At 35.3% G+C, this 20866-nt stretch overlaps 3 protein-coding genes across 11 annotated transcripts in view; 2 read left to right on the top strand and 1 right to left on the bottom strand.

Moving 5' to 3' along the window:
* The window catches only part of LOC117241708 (putative fatty acyl-CoA reductase CG5065), a 46187-nt gene extending 37575 nt beyond the window's left edge, over positions 1–8612 (bottom strand). For 2 of the 4 annotated variants that reach the window (XM_033507717.1, XM_033507720.1), the window contains exon 1: positions 8419–8612. The gene's annotated coding sequence lies outside the window, so the exon portion shown is untranslated. The remainder of the gene's footprint in view (positions 1–8418) is intronic. The other 2 variants (XM_033507721.1, XM_033507722.1) reach the window with 1 other exon arrangement.
* On the top strand, positions 6202–10406 carry LOC117241709. Its single transcript, XM_033507723.1, has 5 exons — positions 6202–6507; positions 7026–7139; positions 7475–7597; positions 7685–7795; positions 10083–10406. The coding sequence occupies exons 1-5, from the start codon at positions 6392–6394 to the stop codon at positions 10084–10086; spliced, it is 468 nt and encodes a 155-aa protein (XP_033363614.1). The 5' UTR covers positions 6202–6391; the 3' UTR covers positions 10087–10406.
* A 975-nt stretch (positions 10407–11381) lies between these two features.
* LOC117241618 (protein son of sevenless) lies at positions 11382–20844 on the top strand. 6 transcript variants are annotated; one of them, XM_033507502.1, is made up of 22 exons: positions 11382–11727; positions 12826–12942; positions 13823–14086; positions 14172–14255; positions 14370–14450; positions 14551–14700; positions 14775–14983; positions 15066–15249; positions 15335–15581; positions 15666–15890; positions 15968–16331; positions 16413–16605; positions 16695–16931; positions 17037–17192; positions 17278–17460; positions 17534–17651; positions 17727–18016; positions 18087–18312; positions 18459–18784; positions 18868–19123; positions 19246–19332; positions 20755–20801. In XM_033507502.1, exons 2-22 carry the CDS (start codon positions 12835–12837, stop codon positions 20799–20801), a joined length of 4035 nt encoding a protein of 1344 aa, XP_033363393.1. In that variant the 5' UTR covers positions 11382–11727; positions 12826–12834. The 6 variants fall into 6 exon arrangements, with proteins under 6 accessions (XP_033363393.1, XP_033363395.1, XP_033363392.1 ...); XM_033507504.1 differs by having other exon boundaries at positions 12816–12942; XM_033507501.1 differs by having other exon boundaries at positions 12787–12942.
* The last annotated feature ends 22 nt before the right edge of the window (positions 20845–20866 follow it).

Raw genomic sequence — 20866 nt, 5'->3', positions numbered from 1 at the left:
TGTATTAAAACGGACTTCCGTAGATAGTAATAAAAATGAAATACTTCGTAAGTTAATTACCTAGTAATATTAAAATGCCATAGTTTAATTAAACTTTATAATTTAATTAAAGGAAAAAAGTATAAAAAAACGTCTAACGTAATTAGGAGCCGTGTGCAAAACAGTAATTCCACAGAAATTGTACATTTCACCGGCTGCGCTACTTTGCGACGATTTCAACACGATGCTTATTTAGAAACTAATAACGTTAAATATTTTTGAAATTATTATATATTTGCGCGGAGGACTTGGTACGATTAATCTTAACGTTCTAAACTTTATTACCGTGCAGAAGATTATTTGGATGTACTCGCTTTATTTTGGGAATATTTTCTGTTCCGATGGTCTGACTAAAGACGACTCGTACTACTGACAGTGGAGCTAGTGAAATAAGTCTATCTGTTCTAAGCAGATCTGATCGGGGCTCTTGTCCTCTTCTTCTTGTTCTCTCTTCTCTCAAAAGACCACTTTTGTCAACCTTCTAGAATAAACCAGTAAGTGAAATATTGCTTCAAATAGTAGAAACTAAACTCTGGAAATACAAATGGTGGGAAGTAAGTTTTGGAATCGTAGTTTTCTTTAAACATAGAAGAATGGAAGGAATTATAGAGAAGAAATTATATAGAAGAGGGAAGATTTATAATTCTGTTTAATTTCAGTGCACTTTACTAGAAAGAAAAATCGTTGCTAGATATCTTACCATTTTCCTCCCATTTTCCATTAAACTTTGTTCAAGTTACCTGAAGTGAATGCATCGGTGAATCCGTTATTTTCCTGGCTTGAAATATTTTTTCAAATTTCGACGTTCGTCCTCACTATTCAAGTCATTTGTCTTCAAATACGTAATTTCCTTAACTTCAGAATTCAGAAAAGATTGAGAATTTAAATACCTACCTACTTAAAGATATAGCTTTATAACTTGTCGAAAGTTACGATCTCAATTGCAATCTGACAAAATCTCGCAAACTTTCCAATTAAAAGTCCCAACTACTTCCACAATGCTAATCATTTTATTTAACTAAAGAAACCGATCGAAGAAAGAAACTCTCTTTGCGCGTGACTCACGAAACTCAGTTGATCGTGAAACGGAACAAGGAAAACTGTCCCCATCACGAGTCAACGCGCGATTGCTCTGTCACGTCTTCGTGAAGCACTCGACCTGAAACGTTCGTATCAAACGTTCGCGGAAACGGAAGTTTCGCGAAAGGAAAGCGAAACGTAGGACAAGTCACTGGATTGCAATTGTCGACCATCGTTCTGATTGGCTTCGTATGGTCGCTCTTCGTGCAGTAGTTCATCCGTGGCGAGCGTGATTGGCCCGATAGATATGAAACTATTTCATAAATACGCACATACAGATCGCGTGGGTGGCTGATTTCGCAACTTCGTTTTACTGCGCAGTACAGCAAACACTTTAGCTCAGAAAAGTATTTGAACGCGTGCCGTAGAAAATTTTTGTAAATATGTTATGCGTATTTCGTACGAATCTTATAACGAGATAGCGAGTGGCATGATCATATCGGAAAAATTCGAAACCAGTCTGGAAATATACATAGAAGTTACAAGATATTTATTACAAACATATATATTTCATAAGAAATTAGCAAAGAGCAAACATATAATAAATGTTAAGAATGATCCTACTCTGTATAACCATATAATATCGAATATAATATTGAATATGAATAACGCGATTCGTTAATACGACGGCTAATTGATTGTTCAAACACTTTGACGATCTCTCGCACTAGATATCACGCAATAGCTTTTATTCTTCAAATTTCTTTCAAACTTTACCGATATTATCACCATATTCGAATTCCATTGTAACGTTAATGAAAATTTCAAATGTTTCCTACAGTCCAACAGTCTCTCTTGCAAGGCATCGAAGGTAGCCGTATTAATCCTCTCTTACATAACTGAAAATCTTCATGCACGCATTGCATGTGTTACGTAAAACATTTTGAAATTTCATTGGCGCTGTAACGAGCCTCGACTATCGTCGCTGTGGTAGTGAAGTATGAAGCAAATTTGAAGACGTACATTATATATACGTATATGTCATTGATGTACTACACGTTGGCGAGGAACGGGCCTCCAAAGTTGCACAATCAAACAGAATTTCTGATTAGCCCGGCAATGTGTTGCTTTTCGTTATCTTGCTACGTAAAACCGACGACCGATTTCGTTCGACGCACGACTCCTCCGTCCTATCTTCAAAGGGGAGGAGACTGAATTGCGAAAAACGTCCACGTCGCTATCGCTCCGACACTTTCAAATGTTTGGTCCGAAACTTTGTTTTCACCGAGCGTTCTCTTCTATTTTTGCCCGGACGGATGATGCAGCCCGAGCCATGGGGTAGATCAGCGTTCGTTGATCTCGTCCCTGTTATTTCTGTCTCTTTTGCTGTTTGGCAGTTGCCAGTGGATAAAATGCTACGAACGTGCGTTCGGAAGTCGAACGAGGTGCAATGCTCTTCTTCTTTTTTCTTCGAGATTCTTTTCAAGTTTCGAGATTTGGGTAATGAGAGCTTATATGCTGAATGCGGGGAGTAAAGAGCTCAAGAAAAGAGAACTTTCGTGTATTGGGCAGGTTCGAGAGGGTGGTGATGGGTTTAGTGGTTCGACAATGGAAGGATAAGAATAAATAGATCCTGCATTAACGAGAACTTCAAAGAAATAAATTTGCGTATAAAATATTGAAACTATAGTACCGATTACAATGAAACAAATATCTGGTTGTAAGCCACTTCTGTGGTTGGCTTCGTAGAAATATCAATTCGTGCAAATGGCTGCAGTCTAACGATCAGAGAACAAGATAGTGGATCATAAATAACACGAATAAATAATAAGAGAGATCGTTTATGAAATATCAAGAAATGTTTGAAGTACGAAGAAATAACGAGGAATAGAGATCGGAAGGAAATCATGGAAGAATCCAAGGAGAGGTAATCGAAATTTTCGTTTTAATCTCATTCCTGTTTTCTTGGTATTCTTCGCGCGTGCATTGAACAGGAAAAGTTCAACAGTCGAGTATTTTTAAAAACAAAAGAAAAAAAGACAACGAGGATAAATGAGTCTTAACGAGAAAAATTAACGAGTCAAAATTATCAAAGTTTTTAATTCGGTTCTTATACCGAGAAATGAAAGAGAAGAAGTAGTCTAATATTGAAAGAATTATAATCACGGTTTAGAAAACACGATCGTGACTACCTCCAAGAAGTCAGCAAATAATCTACAAGAAGCACAACGATGAGCAATAATATTTACGTTGACGTAATAACTGAATAATTTTTATTTGTTCATATTTCGTAACTTTTTATCGCCCAGCTGGACCATTTGTAGAAGAAACATGTACGAAATAATTTGTTATCTGGGCTCGGTGCGCGTATACTTTGATTACATTTTACAATGTTACATTTGGCAAGACTGGCGCGTGCGATGAATGGTCGAGGACTTCGCGTCGTGATCATCTGATCCGATGTTCGTTTAATGAGTATACTCGCTATCTCTCTTCCGTTTCTTTCGTATCGTACGGTTACAAATCTCAAATCAACATATTCTAAGCCACGTAAGAAATTTCTTTAAATTTCTGCTGGCTTTTGCTAATCGTAACTTCACAATTGATGTTCACCAGCTTTTCTCCTTTTTTTTCTTTTTATAAATTATAATTTGATTTTATCCTTTCTTTAAATATTTCTAGTCCTGTTGTGTACGATCTTCAGTCAGGCTGTCAGTATGTGCGTTTCTGCATCTCGAAATTTATACATAAATACATAAACACCCACAGTGTGGTAAACTGCAAATTTTATATCAAATTTTAGATTGACAAAATTATATCGAAAATAAAATCGAAAATTCTAAAATTTGGAATGTAATTGTAATTTGGTTAACTCCGGACCTTTGCTGTATTGATTTGAGATGATCGGTGGAACATATTGAATATATATGCATTTTCCAATGATACAGGAAAATCCGTCGAGTAAATCGGATAAGTTCCCCGGATAGATTGCTCGAATCGATTAGATTCGAATGATGAAATACAACGTGGTAATTAGATCATGCTTTATCGTATTTTCGTTTTTATTTAGATTTATCTAAATTGTTCCAACAGAGAGATTACAATTTCAACGAATTTCATTTTTTTATTTTTGTATAATTTCATTTTTGTATAATTTCATTTTTGTAAATTTCGCTTCGTCCTCGAATCCCCACTCTCTTCGATGTATGTGTAATATTTAATACGCATACGTACAAATTTTTAAAATGACATCTAGCAAACGAATCAATTTTCCTTTCTCATTGAAAAAGTATATTTCTTATGCCATTGCTCTTTGCGCTGTTAAAATTGCGCTATAACACAATTCTTAAATTTACTCGCAACTTTTCAGTCTCTGCATTCGCTGTTTCTCTGAATTCATAATCAAGTGGTTTATGCTTGTGCTATTGCCGTCTCTTATTTCCTCCTCACGTATAGCAACAAGATCGAACATAAAAGAAACAAATAATAATAGTTTCCCCGATTTCCCAAGAATGATCAATTCTCCTTGTGAACCTTCTCTCATGCACGAAGCATGCAAAATTCTCCTGACATGCGCGTGGAAGGAGATAGGAAGTAAAACGCGAATGACGAAACTAGCAATCTACTTACACTGAAACGTTTATTCATGTCGGAAATTCTCCGTATGTCTTGCGTTGCAAGGAAGAAACTTTCACGCGCATCATTGCGTCGCATAAAATGTTGCAAAAAAAAAAAAAAGAAGGAGAAAAGTCGTGAAAAAAAGCCACTATCGAGACAAGTAAGCATTTTCTTTCTGTCGCGTGCCGCTTGATAACTATATTATTGTATTTTATGATGAAAGCCAACGACGTTAACTCCTTCCATTTCCACTTTCGTAACTGTACGTAAACATTCGTCCCTTTCCATTTCATTGAACACGAGCAATCCTCCATATTCGAGCGAAGTAATAATATTCGTTTAAATAAAGCGGTGAGAAAATCGACGTATTTTCGTGTAAAATTTTAATTAACCGGCCCTATTTTCTTGATCGAACAAAGATCGACCAAATTCCAAATATAAATCAAAGCAAATATAACAAGATGATAAAGAGAAGAAATCACCGAAACGTAAGATGAACATGACCTTCTGTAAGGGGGAGATTTTATGATCGATGAACTCGCATCGGCTTATCCTTACATAAAGTATCCGAAATAGCCACTTTCTATCATCGAAAATTCCACCACTCTTCGTTATCGTTTCATCGATATACGCGAGAATCAAAGACGTCATAAATAAGAAGAAACTGTAATCAATCCCAATTAATGTAGTAACGCTGTTATTTTTTGCGTCGAAAAGGAGTCACAAGACAAAACGTACAATATCGTGTAACAGTTTTCGGCTACTTATCTTTTCAGGAAGCGCTTCTGAGTATCGAAGAGTATCGAAAGTGTGGTGATCGAAGTTTGGAATCGACGAACGGTAGAAAGCGCAGAATTTTCATGTATTTATCGGAAGTTTTATTATTTTAAAGGGCCCTCGAGAGGAAAAACTAGGGTTTTCAATATTGACAGGTCATAGGAAATTATCACTTAAAATTCATCGATATCACTCAACGATACATTTACAAGTTCTTATCGGTCGTAGATTTCTCACTGGGACATTAATTTTGAATTTTTCAGTAATTTAAAGACGATTTTCTAAACAATTTCGAATACTCCCTGGTCGTGAGATTCTCTTCTATTTATTTTCTAGCCTAGCTAATTCCACGATTACACTATACAGGCTGACAGTTGTTGCACAATTAATTAAAAATATTAATTATACGACTATCGGTAAAAGAAAGCACCGCTGCAGTTTTTCAATTGCAAACAGATAGTTTCAGGCTTTCACTCGTTATCGTGTAGGCAATTAAGAAATCATCAGCGTGTTCTGGTACACTGACACCGTATTAAGGCTGGCTATTTTTTGAGACGCTTGACACCGGCGATAGGGGACACCGAAAACCGACCAAAGGGGGGACATTTCTGAAAATCAATTACCGATACCGATTTATCGTACGAAAGGAACGATAACCACGAAAGGGGGTGTAACCACGTCAATGGCTTTTCAAGTAGAGGGGGAAGATGTTCCTCGAGCAAGAGGATATATAGGCGCACCAGAGCCTCGTAACGTTACAGTTTCGAGCAAAAACCGAACGATTCGGGCGACCTGTGGTCGATTCTACTTGTAAAATTTGGACGAGAAAGTTTCGCGCGAACATATTGAAAATTTCGCGAAAATTTCGAATTTCTTCTCGAATCTTTCTTCTTTCTACGTTTTCTTTCATTTCATTCGTTTTACCTGCACGCCAACAATGAATAGTAGCGCGAGCAGAAATATTTCCGGCAGCTATTGTATCACAGTCGCTGTTGCACTTTTTGCTTCGCTTTGTCTCAGTGAAATCGTATCCGCACAACCTGGATATGACAGGTAAATGTTGTATTATACTTTACTATCTTTTAAGAGCATTCTTTCGATAATCTATTGTCTTTTTCTTTTCCTCTATGACTGTTTGTCTTGCGATTTTTCTAATGTTTACTCGCACGATCGCTAGCCACTTAGTTAATAATTTGCGTTTCGCAACTTGGAATTATAATTGAAACCTTTTCTTTCTTTTTTTACAAAAATTTGATCTGTAGCGTACCGTAATTATAATTTATAACGCGTATGTGACAAGATGTTACAGAGCAAGGGGTTGACGATGATTAAGATAACAAATCTTTCATTAACAATTTTGAAAAACAAAGTCTAAGCTCAAGCTTCTAGGAAACGAAGTCCAAGCTGTAGTACGATTAAGTAGACTTTCTCAAAGTGATTTTTATCCTACTTGAACGGCGTTTGCGCGATATTTGTGCTTCAAAATTGTCGTTTGGGTGTATTGGTGAATAAAGTGGTGTACTAATATCGAAGAAGCAATAATTTCCCTATCGTTATTTATATTCCAACAGAGTTGCGCGCGAGAACACGGTCGACATCTACGACACTCTGTTAAATTTTGCGAAAATGGGAGAGAAAGGTATGGCGGAAGAAATGAGCGCTGGAATATCAGGAATGACTAAAGAGTGAGTAACCTTTCATCACGCTTCTCAACAACTTTCCAACATAGATTCCACTTTAAAGATATTTATTGAACAAGACATTTGAACCGAAGAAGATTAGAGTCTAATTTTCAATAGAAATTTCCAACTCGTCGCAAATTCTCTTCCTCTCTGAATCGATAGAAATTGTCGAAACGAAGGTTTTTCGAGTTAAAAATTTCGTTAACGAAACTACTAAGATCATAGTGGAGCGGCCAAAAAATCTCACTTTCAACGATAAAGAGGCTTCGCAAAAAGATTGACCCTATCCGAATGGCAGACTTTCTCTTTTTTCAATAAATTTTGTATCACGCACACAGACGGCACAAACGATTATCGGATCAAAGGCGAGCAGAGCTAGAGACCCTGATGGCGCTCTCGAAAATGACGGGGAAATTGGTGAACGTGATCAGGGGAGGACGTCAACTGCAACCAACCAAGACGTGAGTAGTGTAAATGACAAATTTTCTAACTTACAACTTTTGTCCTCCTCTTCTATCAAATTTTCTAATCTTCCGCTTTATCGTCAGTGACAGGAAAAAGCGTTCGGTCTTCGACATAAACGTGAAGAATCTACAAAGACTGTTCCGACTGTCGCAGAAATTGGGATACAAAGGAAACGCGGCATATCCGGTTGTTAGGTAAGCAACTGACATCGCATATTCGTTCAACTTGAAGACGTATGATCAATTTTTTGAGTAAAATCTAAAGTTACCATTACAACTGACGAATATGAGAAACTCTACAGCCGTTAAATATCGATACGTTCGTGGAATAGAAGATGTTACTGCGGCTGGCTCGACCAATCGAATTCTTTTTATTTACGCAAGATTCTAATTATTCTGTTTATTATGTAAGATTTCTATTTATTTACGCAATAACCCTGCTGCGTTGTTTTGGTCATCTTCGACCCAGTTGTTTACCTTTCTAAAAAAAAATTCTTTTTTTAAATTTGTCGAATTCGAGGAATGTACGAAATAATCGTAATCGATATGCATAATTTCTTGTCTCGATTCTATATTGAATATACGTGTTCTTGGATCGCCAAGAGATTGTTTGTTTATTAAAAGATTATGATATAAAAATTCAGGAATCACAGCAGGATTAACGTAATTAACGGTATCGATAAAGCACTTGAAAAGTTTACTAATCAACTCGATTAGTCACTTCCACAGAGTTCGCTAATCTTGACGACCTTTGTTTAATAATAAATGAAACGTACAGATACTCGCACAACGTTTAAAAAGTAAGTCGTAAAGCTTACGATAGGCGTCTTCGATGAACGTCAGTGATTTATCCCCGAAATGAAGTGCACAAATCTCTTCAGAATCGTTCGAAGTTTCTAACAATGAAATTTAAATAAAACTAACTCGTGCTAGGTGCTCACACATTTTATCGTCTTTGATACCGCACTCGGTACGTGCTCTGCGCGTATATAAAATCGACGGATCGAAACTCTTCGAGGCTTGATCTTCGAAAAAGATATCGCGTAGAACGAACTGCGCCATGTCTACTTCTTTTTCTCTGCTTCGCTTCATTTTTTCTTCCTCGATAAGATCACGTTCGCGTATTCGAAATTCGCAATGCGAAACGCGTGCATATGTAACGAGAATCGGAAACGTGATGTAAGACGAGCGTGGTGTTAGTCCAGATAAATCCTTGTCGAACCGAGACGAACTCGCGGCATCTCTTATCTGTCGTTGATATGTCGCAATCAGACCGATTCGCATCAAAAATAATTCAACGATAGTGCGTCTAACGAGACGAGATACTCTTGGCACGCGAAATCGTTTCGATCTTACTTAACCCTCTCTTTCTTTGAACCATTTAACAGCGTAGTCCAAGGGAAACTCTATATCGCGTTATTTTCACAGTTTCACAGGCTGCCGCCTCTCTCTTGAATTTCCTATGCTTCGGTCTCATTTTCATCTCAATGGCGAGAAGCTACCTTTGACGTTCTCAAAATATTTTCTGCATAAAATTAAATCAATAAAGGAATCAGATATATCAGTGACGCTTTTCCTACGATACTCGTGTACTTCCCTTAAACTTGTAAAATTTTCCAACGATAGAAAAGTACAATTTAGTGTGAAAAATGATCCGAATAGGACACACGAGAATCGAATATCATCGTGGGTAAAGCAATTATTAATTTCTGTTTTGTATGCAATGTTGGAAGCACGTACGTCTGTTGTTTATCTATAGATGTGAAAACCAGGAACGCAAGAAATCTCGTACATGCCCAGGATCACCAGATCTGTAGAGATGATCAATTTTATTTTTTATAACGTTCATAGTGAATTGCTCGATAAAGCGGTTAAACGATATACAGACCAAATCGAGTAGGATTCGTGAAAATATTTTCAATGTCGAATATTTCGTAGTATTCTGTACTTCATTCAGAAAATTGCGTATACGGTAGAATTGGTAGCTAGCCTCGTGAGATAAACTCGATGACCCGGATATCTTTGTAGTATTTTAAATACGGCCAAATAGTACATACTTACTACTCTTCTCGCGGTGACTCAGTTGCCTTTTCATTGATATTTCATTTTCGATAACATTGTAGAATAGAAATAACAGAATGGTACGTTGTTTTTCATACTGGTCGCGAAAATTGGACAAAAGAAATCGGTTAAATTAACTAACAATGCTACTTGCCTTCTTTCAGCACCATATAATTTTTATAGCTTTAATCTCTTATTCTTATCTTTTTCATTCTCTCTTAGCGGATTTTCTTCTCTTTCCCTGTTAGAAAATATATCCAATAAAATATACGTTAAATGTTAAAAATATGTACGATTTGCGAGACGTTTATTAAGTACTTACATGATGCTATAGTTCTGAAAAATATTGATCATTCGTCTGAAATAATTAAGCGCCTGTTAAAAAAATACCGTTAACGTATCGTTTCTTATTTATTTACAGTTGAAGCCACAGAATCATGCAGAATGTATTGGCGTGAATTTATTTATCCATGAAAGTGCATCGAACCAAAAAAGGATGACCCTGACACAAAAGAAATTTCGTGTATCGATTCGTCTGCGAAACCATTGACGAATCACGAATTAGGCGTTTCATAAAAAATTATTATCATCTCCTATGTATTTCGCAGGAATAATACAAATTCCAATTGCTGAACAACTATTTATTTATTATACCTAATGGGAAACTGATATGAATCCTCTTGTGAGATATTTCTTAATGTATTCTTTCTTATACTCTGATAATAAATTTATATAATATAATATACATATATTATTATATATTTGTTTACCTATGATCACTTGAAATTTGTATGGTGGTAATTCGTGCACAATTAAATCTCCAATTTGCAATTTCAAATACGTAGTTTAATTTTATAATTGACATTTGATCGACATTATATATACATGTTTTTTATCTATGCTAGAAATATAACATCAGATATAAAAATATAACAATAACATTATAAATGTCGAATTTCAAAAGAATGTACGTTAATCATTACCTTGCTGCCATCTAGCGGGCATTACTTTAAGTATCTGGAGCATAGTATCAACGGAGGGACTAACATTGAATCGGTAACGTCGGGAACGATAATAAAATGGTAAAAAGGTCAAGTGACTCCCAAAACATAAAACGCGAAACACTGGGGACACAAGAAACACAAGATAGTATCGTTGAATACCAGTTTTATTCTATATCTCATCTTAGTCAACGTTAGTACATATATATTCTGATTTTACTTACCATCGCTGTCTCTAATTTTTTGGACTATCGGTATTGCAGAACATGGGACATGAATGGACTTCTATACGGTTACGAAAACAAACGATTGGAAGGTTACATTATATCGTTCGTTCATATATTCTATTTTTCATATTCACTTTAAAATTCATATTCTAAAGGAGATGTTTAAATCAAACAATTCTTTTATCGAATGCTCGTAACGTCCACCACTGTTATTAAATGATGCAATTATAAGCGAGATTCATCTCTTATATTTATTCTATGTCATCCATTTTATCGTTGCAAGTAACACAAACAATATTTTTATAATATTTCTCAAAATATAACACCGAGAAACAAATATATTATCTATTACACGACATAATAGCAGAGATTTCACACATGAATCGCCATTACGAATTTCAAAAATATCTCGAAAAGAGGATCGATACTCTAACAAAGCTTGATATATCGAACTCGGGACTCTCGAAGTGGACGTAACAATCGCAGTTATCGATCGATGCGAGTCGCGCAATGGTATCCTTTGATAGTAGTGGTGCTCGCGCTAGGTTCTGACAAAAATTTGCGTTAAAAACGGTGTATAAAATGCAGAAACGGTCTAACTCGGGAACACTTGGGTTAGCTTGGAAGATGCTTCCTATGATAAGTGAAAGAAGCATCCAGATCCCAGGGGGATATCACCGAGTGGCTTAGCTGTCGCATTTATCCAACAGAGATGTCTGCGCCCTGAGAAACGGACTGGCGGACAGACAGACGTCTCTGTCAACTTTTTCTGTGTTCTGATTTCCGATACGAAATGCTGTTTGGAAAATTCGGCAACTCTCCGGAGCGTATTCTCTAGGTATATAGTCAACACGGCCAGAGTTGATATATGTGAGTGGTGGGGATTTGCTCTCGATCACTTTGCTCCCGATGTGTGTCCCGTTTTCGCTTTCTTCCTCCCGTTCTCGTGATGCTTACATGATACACACAGTGGCTCGCCAAAGCATTTCAACACTTGCCGTAGAAAACTTTTGTCTGCATACTATGTGTTTTATGTAGAACATATTTTTTTGAAATTTTATTGGTATTGTTATGAGACATGATTGTCATGATTATATTAGTGAAATTTCAAGCCAATCTGAAAATATGTATACAAGTTACAAAACATTGACTGCAAACGTATATTTAGTAACAAATAAGTATACAGTGTGAACAGCCATTTTAAACATCTAATAAATATTAAAGATGGTCCTATTGAATATTGTGATTTATTAATATAATGGACTGATTCAATACTTTTGCGATCCCAACGAAATATATACCTACAGTAGTGTATCATGTAGTTTTTCATGTACGTTTTCAATTCCGTTTCAAATTTAATCGATATTCGCGATAGTCGTGTCACGACACAGTGCTTATGAAATTTCAAAATGTGGAAATATAACACATATATTATACTCATAAAAGATTTGTATAAATGTTCGGATACTTTCATGAACTACTGTACCTTGTAATTTAGACATACATATAAGCAATTACAAACTCGACCAAGATAGTCACGGTAATCGTGTCTACGTGATAGTGCTAATGAAATTGCCAAAATGTGGAAGCACAACACGCGTAATATATTCGTAAAATACTTCTACGAGTGTCTGAATACTTTCATAAGCCACCGTATATACGATTTTGTAGATGTGACACTCCCAACCAATAACGAAAATTTCTTTCTACTTTCTATCATTTTACACGATTGTACGATGGAAATATGAGAAAAGTCGTATGATAGAATTATGAAGGAAGTCTGTAAATGTGTTTCTGTTTTGAAAAAAGGCGTGAACTAATTTCCACCGCTAGGAAAAACCACCGAGTTTGAGAGGTGGTAAAAATCACATATCAATTCTGGCCGTACCGACTTTAGTGCGCGTTATTCTGTCGGGTGCGTGATAGCCTGTACCAGTACGTAGAGATGTTTTCGTCGCCGGCGTCAGTGGTGGGCGAGCCGTCAGGCTACGACTTTCAGAAAGAGGAGAACGCCGCTAAGTGGAAGGGGGTGTTTGTCAACTCCCTACGCAAGGTATACTTTTCGAATCACTTATTATAGAATTTATAATGATCCCTTGTGAATTGGGGTCGCTTTTCGCGAGATTTTGATGTCATCCCATGTTATTGATGTCAACCCGATCGACATTCGTCGATTCTATTGTCATTGTCACTAATATGCCACTGTTTTATGCCCTTTCCATCTCCAACTGGGTTTGTTGCCCTCTAACAACATAACAAAAATAACAATAATATTTCATAATATATACGTTATAATCGACGTGAAATAAATATCATGGAAATTAACAATCATGTATTATCATACAATGATCGGTAGCTTTCTTGAAAACTGTGTTTGTATCTAAATAAAGGATACCTTCTTTATATATTGAACAATTCATAGAATAATGACAGAACGTTATGTTGCTTGTCCTCGCTGTTTATAAGAATAAATCTATGTGGATGAGAAATTTAATTTTCTTACTCTTCTTGTTCCATACAATAAATATATTAAAGTTTGTGGAATTTTAGCAGGAGCATCTTTCACAATGGATAAAGTAGGATAAATATTTACATATTGTATAACAAAAATATGAGTTTGATATATAATATAACAAGAATATAACTAAAGAAATATTTTTTTTATAAAAAATTCTTTTCTTAGATCACTAATTATCAATTATGCTTCTTAAACAGTATACCTGTAAGAATATTATCTTTTACTTAAATAGAATTGTAGCTCATATCGACTATCAAATAGATGTTTTGTTTGTAAACAATATCCTCTGCCCTTGTCAATGTATCATTCATCATTTTGTATCCCATATATTTTGTTCATTCAGTTTTTCCCTAAAACATTTTTTTCCCCTAAATAATAGTCTCCTCTGTTTAATGGAGGTTTTTTTGTAAAATAGGTACTAGAGCAAGTACATCCTAGTCTTGAAGCACGACAAGATGCCTTAGACTACGTTGAGAGCTTAATCTTAAGGCTGTTGGGAATGCTTTGTGGTCATCCTCCACCACACACTCCTCAAGATGTGGAAGAAAGAGTAAGGCGTACTTTTCCTACTCCCATTGATAGATGGGCACTTAGAGATGCAAGAGATGCCTTGGAAAAAGGAAAAAAGAAATCACCACTAGTTCTTCCAGTTGACAAAATTCATCAACTATTACAAAAAGTAATTAGGAAATTAAATTTATTTTATGTCTTATTTTTATATCTTTATTCGCAGATACTATAATCTTGTATTTTTACATTGACAGGAAGTATTACAACAAAAAATTGATTTACAAGTTAGTCTTTTTGTAGTAGGAGTCTTGGAATATATTTCAGCAGATATTTTGAAGGTTGGTAAAAGCTATTATCATTTATTTTTATCAATATTCTGTTTTGTATAACTCTTTTATATGTTATTCGTTAACACTAATTCCTGAAAATGTTTAAGACTATTTTCTTTTCAGCTAGCTGGAAACTATGTCAAGAATATACGTCATGTAGAGATATCTTGTGAAGATATAAGGGTTGCAATGTGTGCAGATATGGTAACATTTTTAAAAAGCATGATATTTGTGCTACGTTTGTATACTAAATGTATCAATAATCGCGAGATGAATGTTGAGTAATTTAGTGATCTATTAATAGGTATTAATGGACTTATTTTATCAAGATGATTATGCAGAGGGTCCACAAAGTGGTTTAGGTGCAGTGGTTTCTCAGACTTATGAAGAATCTGTTCGAGATCTCATACACGATGAACGTCATTATTTACGTGATCTTCATATGATCATTAAGGTGAAATATCTTATTAGTCGGTGAAACGTAGTTGTTAATCCAAGAAAAATGAAATTATCCCACTCTTTAAATAGGTTTTTCGGGAAGAAATCGCAAAATTAGCACAAGATAGAACTGAGATTGAAACCCTTTTCAGTAACATTATGGACATTTACGAAGTTACTGTAACGTTACTTGGTAGTTTAGAAGATATAATGGAAATTACTGAAGAAAAACAAACACCTACTGTTGGGTCATGTTTTGAAGAACTGGCAGAAGCAGCAGAATTTGATGTTTATATAAAGTATGCAAAAAGAAATTACTGGTTTTAATAAGTATAATTATATATATTTCTTTTGAATCATAAGTGAAAATGTTCATATTAGGTATGCAAAAGACATTAATAGTCTAGCTAGTCGAGAAGTTTTAACAAATTTATTATCAAGGCCTGAAGCTAATGCCGCGTTAAGAGCAGCAGGTCATGGTTTTAAAGAAGCTGTCAAATATTATTTGCCAAAACTTTTATTACAACCAATATGGCATTGTTTTTTGTACTTCCATTACATAAAGGTACATTTTAAATCATTTTATATTTACATATTATCGTACACATTATTCTAACAATTGAATAATGTTTTAATAATATTTCATTTAGGTATTACAAAAGCGTACACCAAATATAGAAGATGGTGAAACATTGGAACAAGTACAAGGTCTTTTAAATCCACTGCAGATGGAATTATTGCAATCTATGGCGAGTCTTCCAAAAAAAGATACAGGTCTGCGAATGCAGAGTAGAGCAAGGAGACAAGCTGCACTAGAGAAAACTAATGAATTACAAAAAACTGTTGATGGTTGGGATCAGAGAGACGTCGGACAATGTTGTAATGAATTTATACGTGGTATGAGAAAAATATACGTTATTATTTTATTACTTTTTACATAAGTTATATGAAAGTATATTTTCGCTATTTTTTTATGTATAGAGGATATGTTGTGGAAAGTAAGTAATGGAAGGAGGCTAACGGAACGAAGGGCTCTTCTTTTTGATGGTTTATTAGTTCTTTGTAAACCAAGTGGTGGCAAAAGAGTTAGCGTTACGGTTGCAGCGGTTGGTGTGGTGGGTCATCCACCTCATCAAGGCGAACTGCGTTTAAAAGAAAGATTTTTTATTAGAAAAGTTGATATTATCGACAAAGAGGATACTGAAGGTAAATTTTAAAAAGTAATAATCTTAATATTAAATATTTCTATTGTATAACTAGATTACATGTAATTATTTTTGTAGAATTAAAAAATGCCTTTGAAATTGCACCAAGGGACCACCCTAATGTTATTCTTGTTGCCAAATCCGTCGAAGATAAAAATAGTTGGATGGCGGATCTTGTAATGTTGAATACAAAGAGTATGTTAGAAAGAACTTTGGACAGTATCCTTTTGGATGAGGAAAGGAAACATCCCTTAAGGTTACCTCCACCACATTTATATAAATTTGCCGAACAAGATAGCCCAGAAAATATTGTTTTGGAAGCGAGAGAAAATGGAGGTGTTCCATTAATTAAGGGCGCAACTTTGGTTAAATTGGTAGAAAGATTAACTTATCATATATATGCTGATCCAGCTTTTGTACGAACATTCCTTACTACTTATAGGTATATGGATTCATACCTTTGGGATTTGTGTATGTATAAAAATGAATTCTTTAACAAATAAATTGTTTTCCTTTTTTGTAGGAGTTTTTGCTCACCTCAAGAACTGTTGATATTGTTAATCGAAAGATTCGACATACCAGATCCTTCTTTAGTTTATGGTGAGGAAGAAAAATCTTCTGGTTGTAAAACAACTGCTAGGGAAGATTGGAAAAGATATAGAAAAGAATTTTGTCAACCTGTTCAATTTAGAGTTTTAAATGTTTTAAGACATTGGGTTAGTAAAATTTAAATATATTTACTCTAAATTATTGTATTACATTTTTTAAGTGAGCATAATATCTTCTTGAATGTTTCCCACACTAGGTTGATCATCATTTTTATGATTTTGAACGCGATAGAAATCTTTTGGAAAGATTGCAGTTGTTTTTAGACACAGTAAGTGGAAAATCAATGAGAAAATGGGTGGATTCAGTAATAAAAATTGTGCAAAGGAAATGTGAACCTTCAGAACAACGACCTATTACATTTAGCTTCGAACGATCTCCACCACCTATTGAGTGGCACCTAAAAGTTCCTGAAGAAGAATGGGGAATATTAACGGTAATACATTAACAATGTAAAACTGATAATACGGTAATATTATAATCGTAACTAATATGTTATTTGTATTATGTAGACAAGTAAATTATTTTCCAATAATTACAGTTACATCCAATTGAATTAGCGAGGCAATTAACTCTGCTAGAGTTCGAATTGTACAGAACTGTAAAGCCTTCGGAATTAGTTGGGTCAGTATGGACTAAGAAAGATAAAGAAAAGACATCACCAAATTTACTGAAAATGATAAAGCACACAACAAACGTAAGTTACCTACATTATGTTCTATATTAGTTTTTATTTTGTATATTTTGAATTTAACAAATTAAATCACTTTTTTACTCTGTAGTTTACACGGTGGCTTGAAAAAACCATAGTAGAAGCTGAAAATTTAGAGGAGAGAGTTGCAATTGTATCACGAACAATTGAAATTATGATGGTGCTTCAAGATCTTAATAACTTTAATGGCGTATTAGCAATTGTTAGCGCAATGGGATCTGCGTCCGTTTTTAGGTTAAAATTTACATTTCAAGTATGTTCTTTTGTTATTTAATGTTATCGATTAACTTGAACCAAGCAGAGTATATATTTTATTGTATTTACAGCAAATACCAGCACGACTGGAAAAGGCTCTAGAAGAAGCAAGAGAACTAAACAACGGTCATTTCCGGAAGTATCAAGAAAAATTGCGATCCATTAATCCACCTTGTGTACCATTTTTTGGTAAATAATACAGAATAAAATATTATTGATTTAAATTATTAAATCAATTTTCACTAATACATATTCTTTTCGTAGGCATGTACCTGACCAACATCCTACACATTGAAGAAGGGAATCCGGATTATCTGCGAGGAAGTCCAGAACTTATAAACTTTAGCAAACGACGGAAAGTGGCGGAGATAACCGGAGAAATTCAGCAGTACCAAAATCAACCTTACTGTCTTTCAGTGGAACCTAGAATAAGACATTTCATTGAAAATTTATCACCATTCGATCCTAATATGAAAGAGGCCGATATAAGCAATTATTTGTACAATAAAAGCCTAGAAGTAGAGCCTAGAGGGTGTAGGCAACCACCTAGAGTCGTAAGTGAATGGAAATTATAAAACACACGTATAATAACACTGTTTATACTAGTTATTATTGTTCTTGTAGTCTCGTAAATGGCCGGACTTAAATTTAAAATCGCCGGGCATTAAAGCTAGAAGTTTGAGCGGCAAATTACCAGCTCCATTGCAAGCTGTAGCCTCCAGTGTAAGATTACACGATCCTCCACCGGAGGCCCCGCCGCCAGAATTACCAGAAACCCCTCCGCATGCATCACATATTACAGTTTCTCACATAGGGGACCACACTGTCTTTGCACCTGTTTTACTAGGAGGTTTGTAGTCCAAAATATTGAATGTTAGCATGTGCTTATCAGTCGCTTTTTACAATTCTTATTCATTCTACAGAAACAAGAATCGTTCTTATTTTGTTGCATAGTATGCTTGGATAGGTAGTAGATGTACTTTACTGTTAATACAGGTACAGCTCAACCTCCAGGTTCACCAGGTCCTCTTAGCATGTCAGGACTTTCGATCAGCTCTCCGGGTAGCAGCCCGCAACTAGGATCACCTGGTCATTTGCCTATTCCACATCATCAATCGCAAAATAGTCACTTTGGCTTTAATTCTGGTACGATTGGTGTAATGGGAGCCTTGACCGGTATGCCATCGTCGGGTGGAAGTCCTGGTGCTGCGATACCACCTCCTCCGTCTCCTAGCCATGTACCTCCCTGTCAACCCCCGCCCCCTTTGCCACCAAGATCTCATAGGAAACGAGAGAGTTCCATAAGCGAGTCGCCGCAACAGGTAAATTGTCAAAAAAATTTGAATTATTTTCTCTTCAAATTTCGTAGTTTATAATATCGTGTGATTTATATTATTTATCACAGGCGAGACAAGCTCCAAATGCGCCCATACTTCCTCCACGGGATGGTACGTCTCCACCACCATTGCCACCACGAAGAGATTTGCCGCCGGTGACGTTACCGCCTCGCCTTCCTACAACGTTGAATCCGAGCTGTTCAGCGCTACTCGCAAGGCGGAATTCCACGTTGGAGAACACATGTTCGAATGTTGTTCATACAAGAAGACACATGTCTTTCAATGGGCCCAGTCCTACGAAACTTCCACCTACGCAACCTAATGGTAAAAATATTAATATCAGAATTTATCATAATTGTGTATTTATCATATTGTGTATTCTTGTGTCACATCTAAAATGCTTTTGTCCAATTGTTTATCAATCGATTTGTTGCAATCTATTTTAGGATCGGTAACTCCAAGGCTACCACCAAAACCGATGCCGGGACGTCCACCAACCACCATGTTTAATTTCAATGCTCCTCCTGGATCTAGTTAAGTGTTACATCTTCCTACCTCTTACCTAAATTAAAACGCATCATTTGGAAATCGAGATTTAGTCCACTCAGAAGGATTAGTCGAGTCGGATGTTTTGCTTGTTCGGTATGTTTGACAATGTAAAGTTCATGCTGTTTACGTAACATTTTCACAGGAAACTTCGTAGGAGCACAAGAATTATTCAATTTATCTGTATTAATGTATCTACCAGGATTTCTTAGCTAGATACTTGAAATATAGACGGTAAATACATTAATGCAAGACAAAGAAATTCAACGAAAATTTTCTTGCGACACGGCCCATACGTGATGAGATGCTGTTACATTCCTTTTTACGATTTGTCTTTTTAATACGTGTGACACTATTTTTATTGAAAGTTTATTTTTCGAGAGAATATAGAATGTTTTATCGCATATAGTATATTTTTAGAGGTTTTTTTACCAAGTGAATATATATAATCAGTAAATGTAAGGCTTTATATCCTGAATATCCTATTGAATGAACTCAGTTGAAGCTATTTATCCTTGAGAGATACCCAAAGAAATGAAATTTGTACAGCTCGCCTAATTAAAAGAAGTGTATCAACCTCTGTTATTCGAATCTACAGAATATTTTTATAAATAAACGAAATGGAGTTTCTTTGATAACTTTGCATATCTGGGTCTCGTATAATAGCATAACGCATGTTAGTTCTAATACACGTATAGATAAAAATAAGCGAACGAAAGCCAAAATTATTTCTGCAATAATGTAGCAGCAGGAATTTTATTAAATAAAAACATTTTGTCTAACACTCAAGTTTGTGAATCACGTGTACGCGCGCGCATACACACACATACACATATACATTGTATTAGAAAAAGTACTATGCTGCAAAGAGCATAAAAATGTACAAGATTTTTGCTACGAGATTCCCTTAAAAAAGAAAAAAAAATTATCAACGTAACTTTAGCACAAAAGCAATAATATTACAAGAGTATATGTTACTGTAGGACGGATTGCTACAAATGATTTTATCTACAAATGATTTAGGATAAAAGAAAAACAATTAAGGAAACATGGAGATTCTTTCTCTATTTCAAAAATTTCACATGAATTATATTTTTATGATTTGTCATTTAGGACACATATAACACACGGCATATGTTTCGAAACGATGTGTGTAGATCATTTTATAAATAAGATAAATACCGCTTTTACAGACTATTAGGAATGTAGGGTACATTTCATCGCAGCCGTTTATCGGAACTATGGCTAATGAATTTTGAGTTAATGCGTCCATCAGATCCGAGGAGATCTGACTGAATGGACTATGTATCGATTTCGGTTGTCCGAACGGTCTCCTTTTCTTTAAAACAAGAAAAAAAAGCAAAAAAGATCCCTATCTATCCCTCAACACAACTGTGATACACTTTTAGATTTTAAAAAGGACGCAGAAGACGCAAGAAAGTGCAGTATGGATTGAATCATAGGCCAATAAGCATAGAATTATACATATAAGTCGAGAATCAATAGCAAAAAGAAAGAAGT

The sequence above is a fragment of the Bombus vosnesenskii genome, unplaced genomic scaffold (assembly GCF_011952255.1).
Source record: "Bombus vosnesenskii isolate JDL3184/JDL3185 unplaced genomic scaffold, Bvos_JDL3184-5_v1.1 scf7180000016261, whole genome shotgun sequence".
Taxonomy (NCBI): domain Eukaryota; kingdom Metazoa; phylum Arthropoda; class Insecta; order Hymenoptera; family Apidae; genus Bombus; species Bombus vosnesenskii.
This window is presented reverse-complemented; position numbering and strand designations above follow the sequence as displayed.

Bases quoted from the DNA above. Each gene is read 5' to 3' on its own strand.
- LOC117241709 (XM_033507723.1), top strand. From the start codon at position 6,392: ATGAATAGTAGCGCGAGCAGAAATATTTCCGGCAGCTATTGTATCACA. The intron at 6,508-7,025 runs GTAAATGTTGTA...ATATTCCAACAG, and splicing joins GCACAACCTGGATATGACAG to AGTTGCGCGCGAGAACACGG. The intron at 7,598-7,684 runs GTGAGTAGTGTA...CTTTATCGTCAG, and splicing joins CAACTGCAACCAACCAAGAC to TGACAGGAAAAAGCGTTCGG.
- LOC117241618 (XM_033507505.1), top strand. From the start codon at position 12,835: ATGTTTTCGTCGCCGGCGTCAGTGGTGGGCGAGCCGTCAGGCTACGAC. The intron at 15,250-15,334 runs GTACATTTTAAA...TATTTCATTTAG, and splicing joins TGTACTTCCATTACATAAAG to GTATTACAAAAGCGTACACC. The intron at 16,332-16,412 runs GTATATGGATTC...CCTTTTTTGTAG, and splicing joins ACATTCCTTACTACTTATAG to GAGTTTTTGCTCACCTCAAG.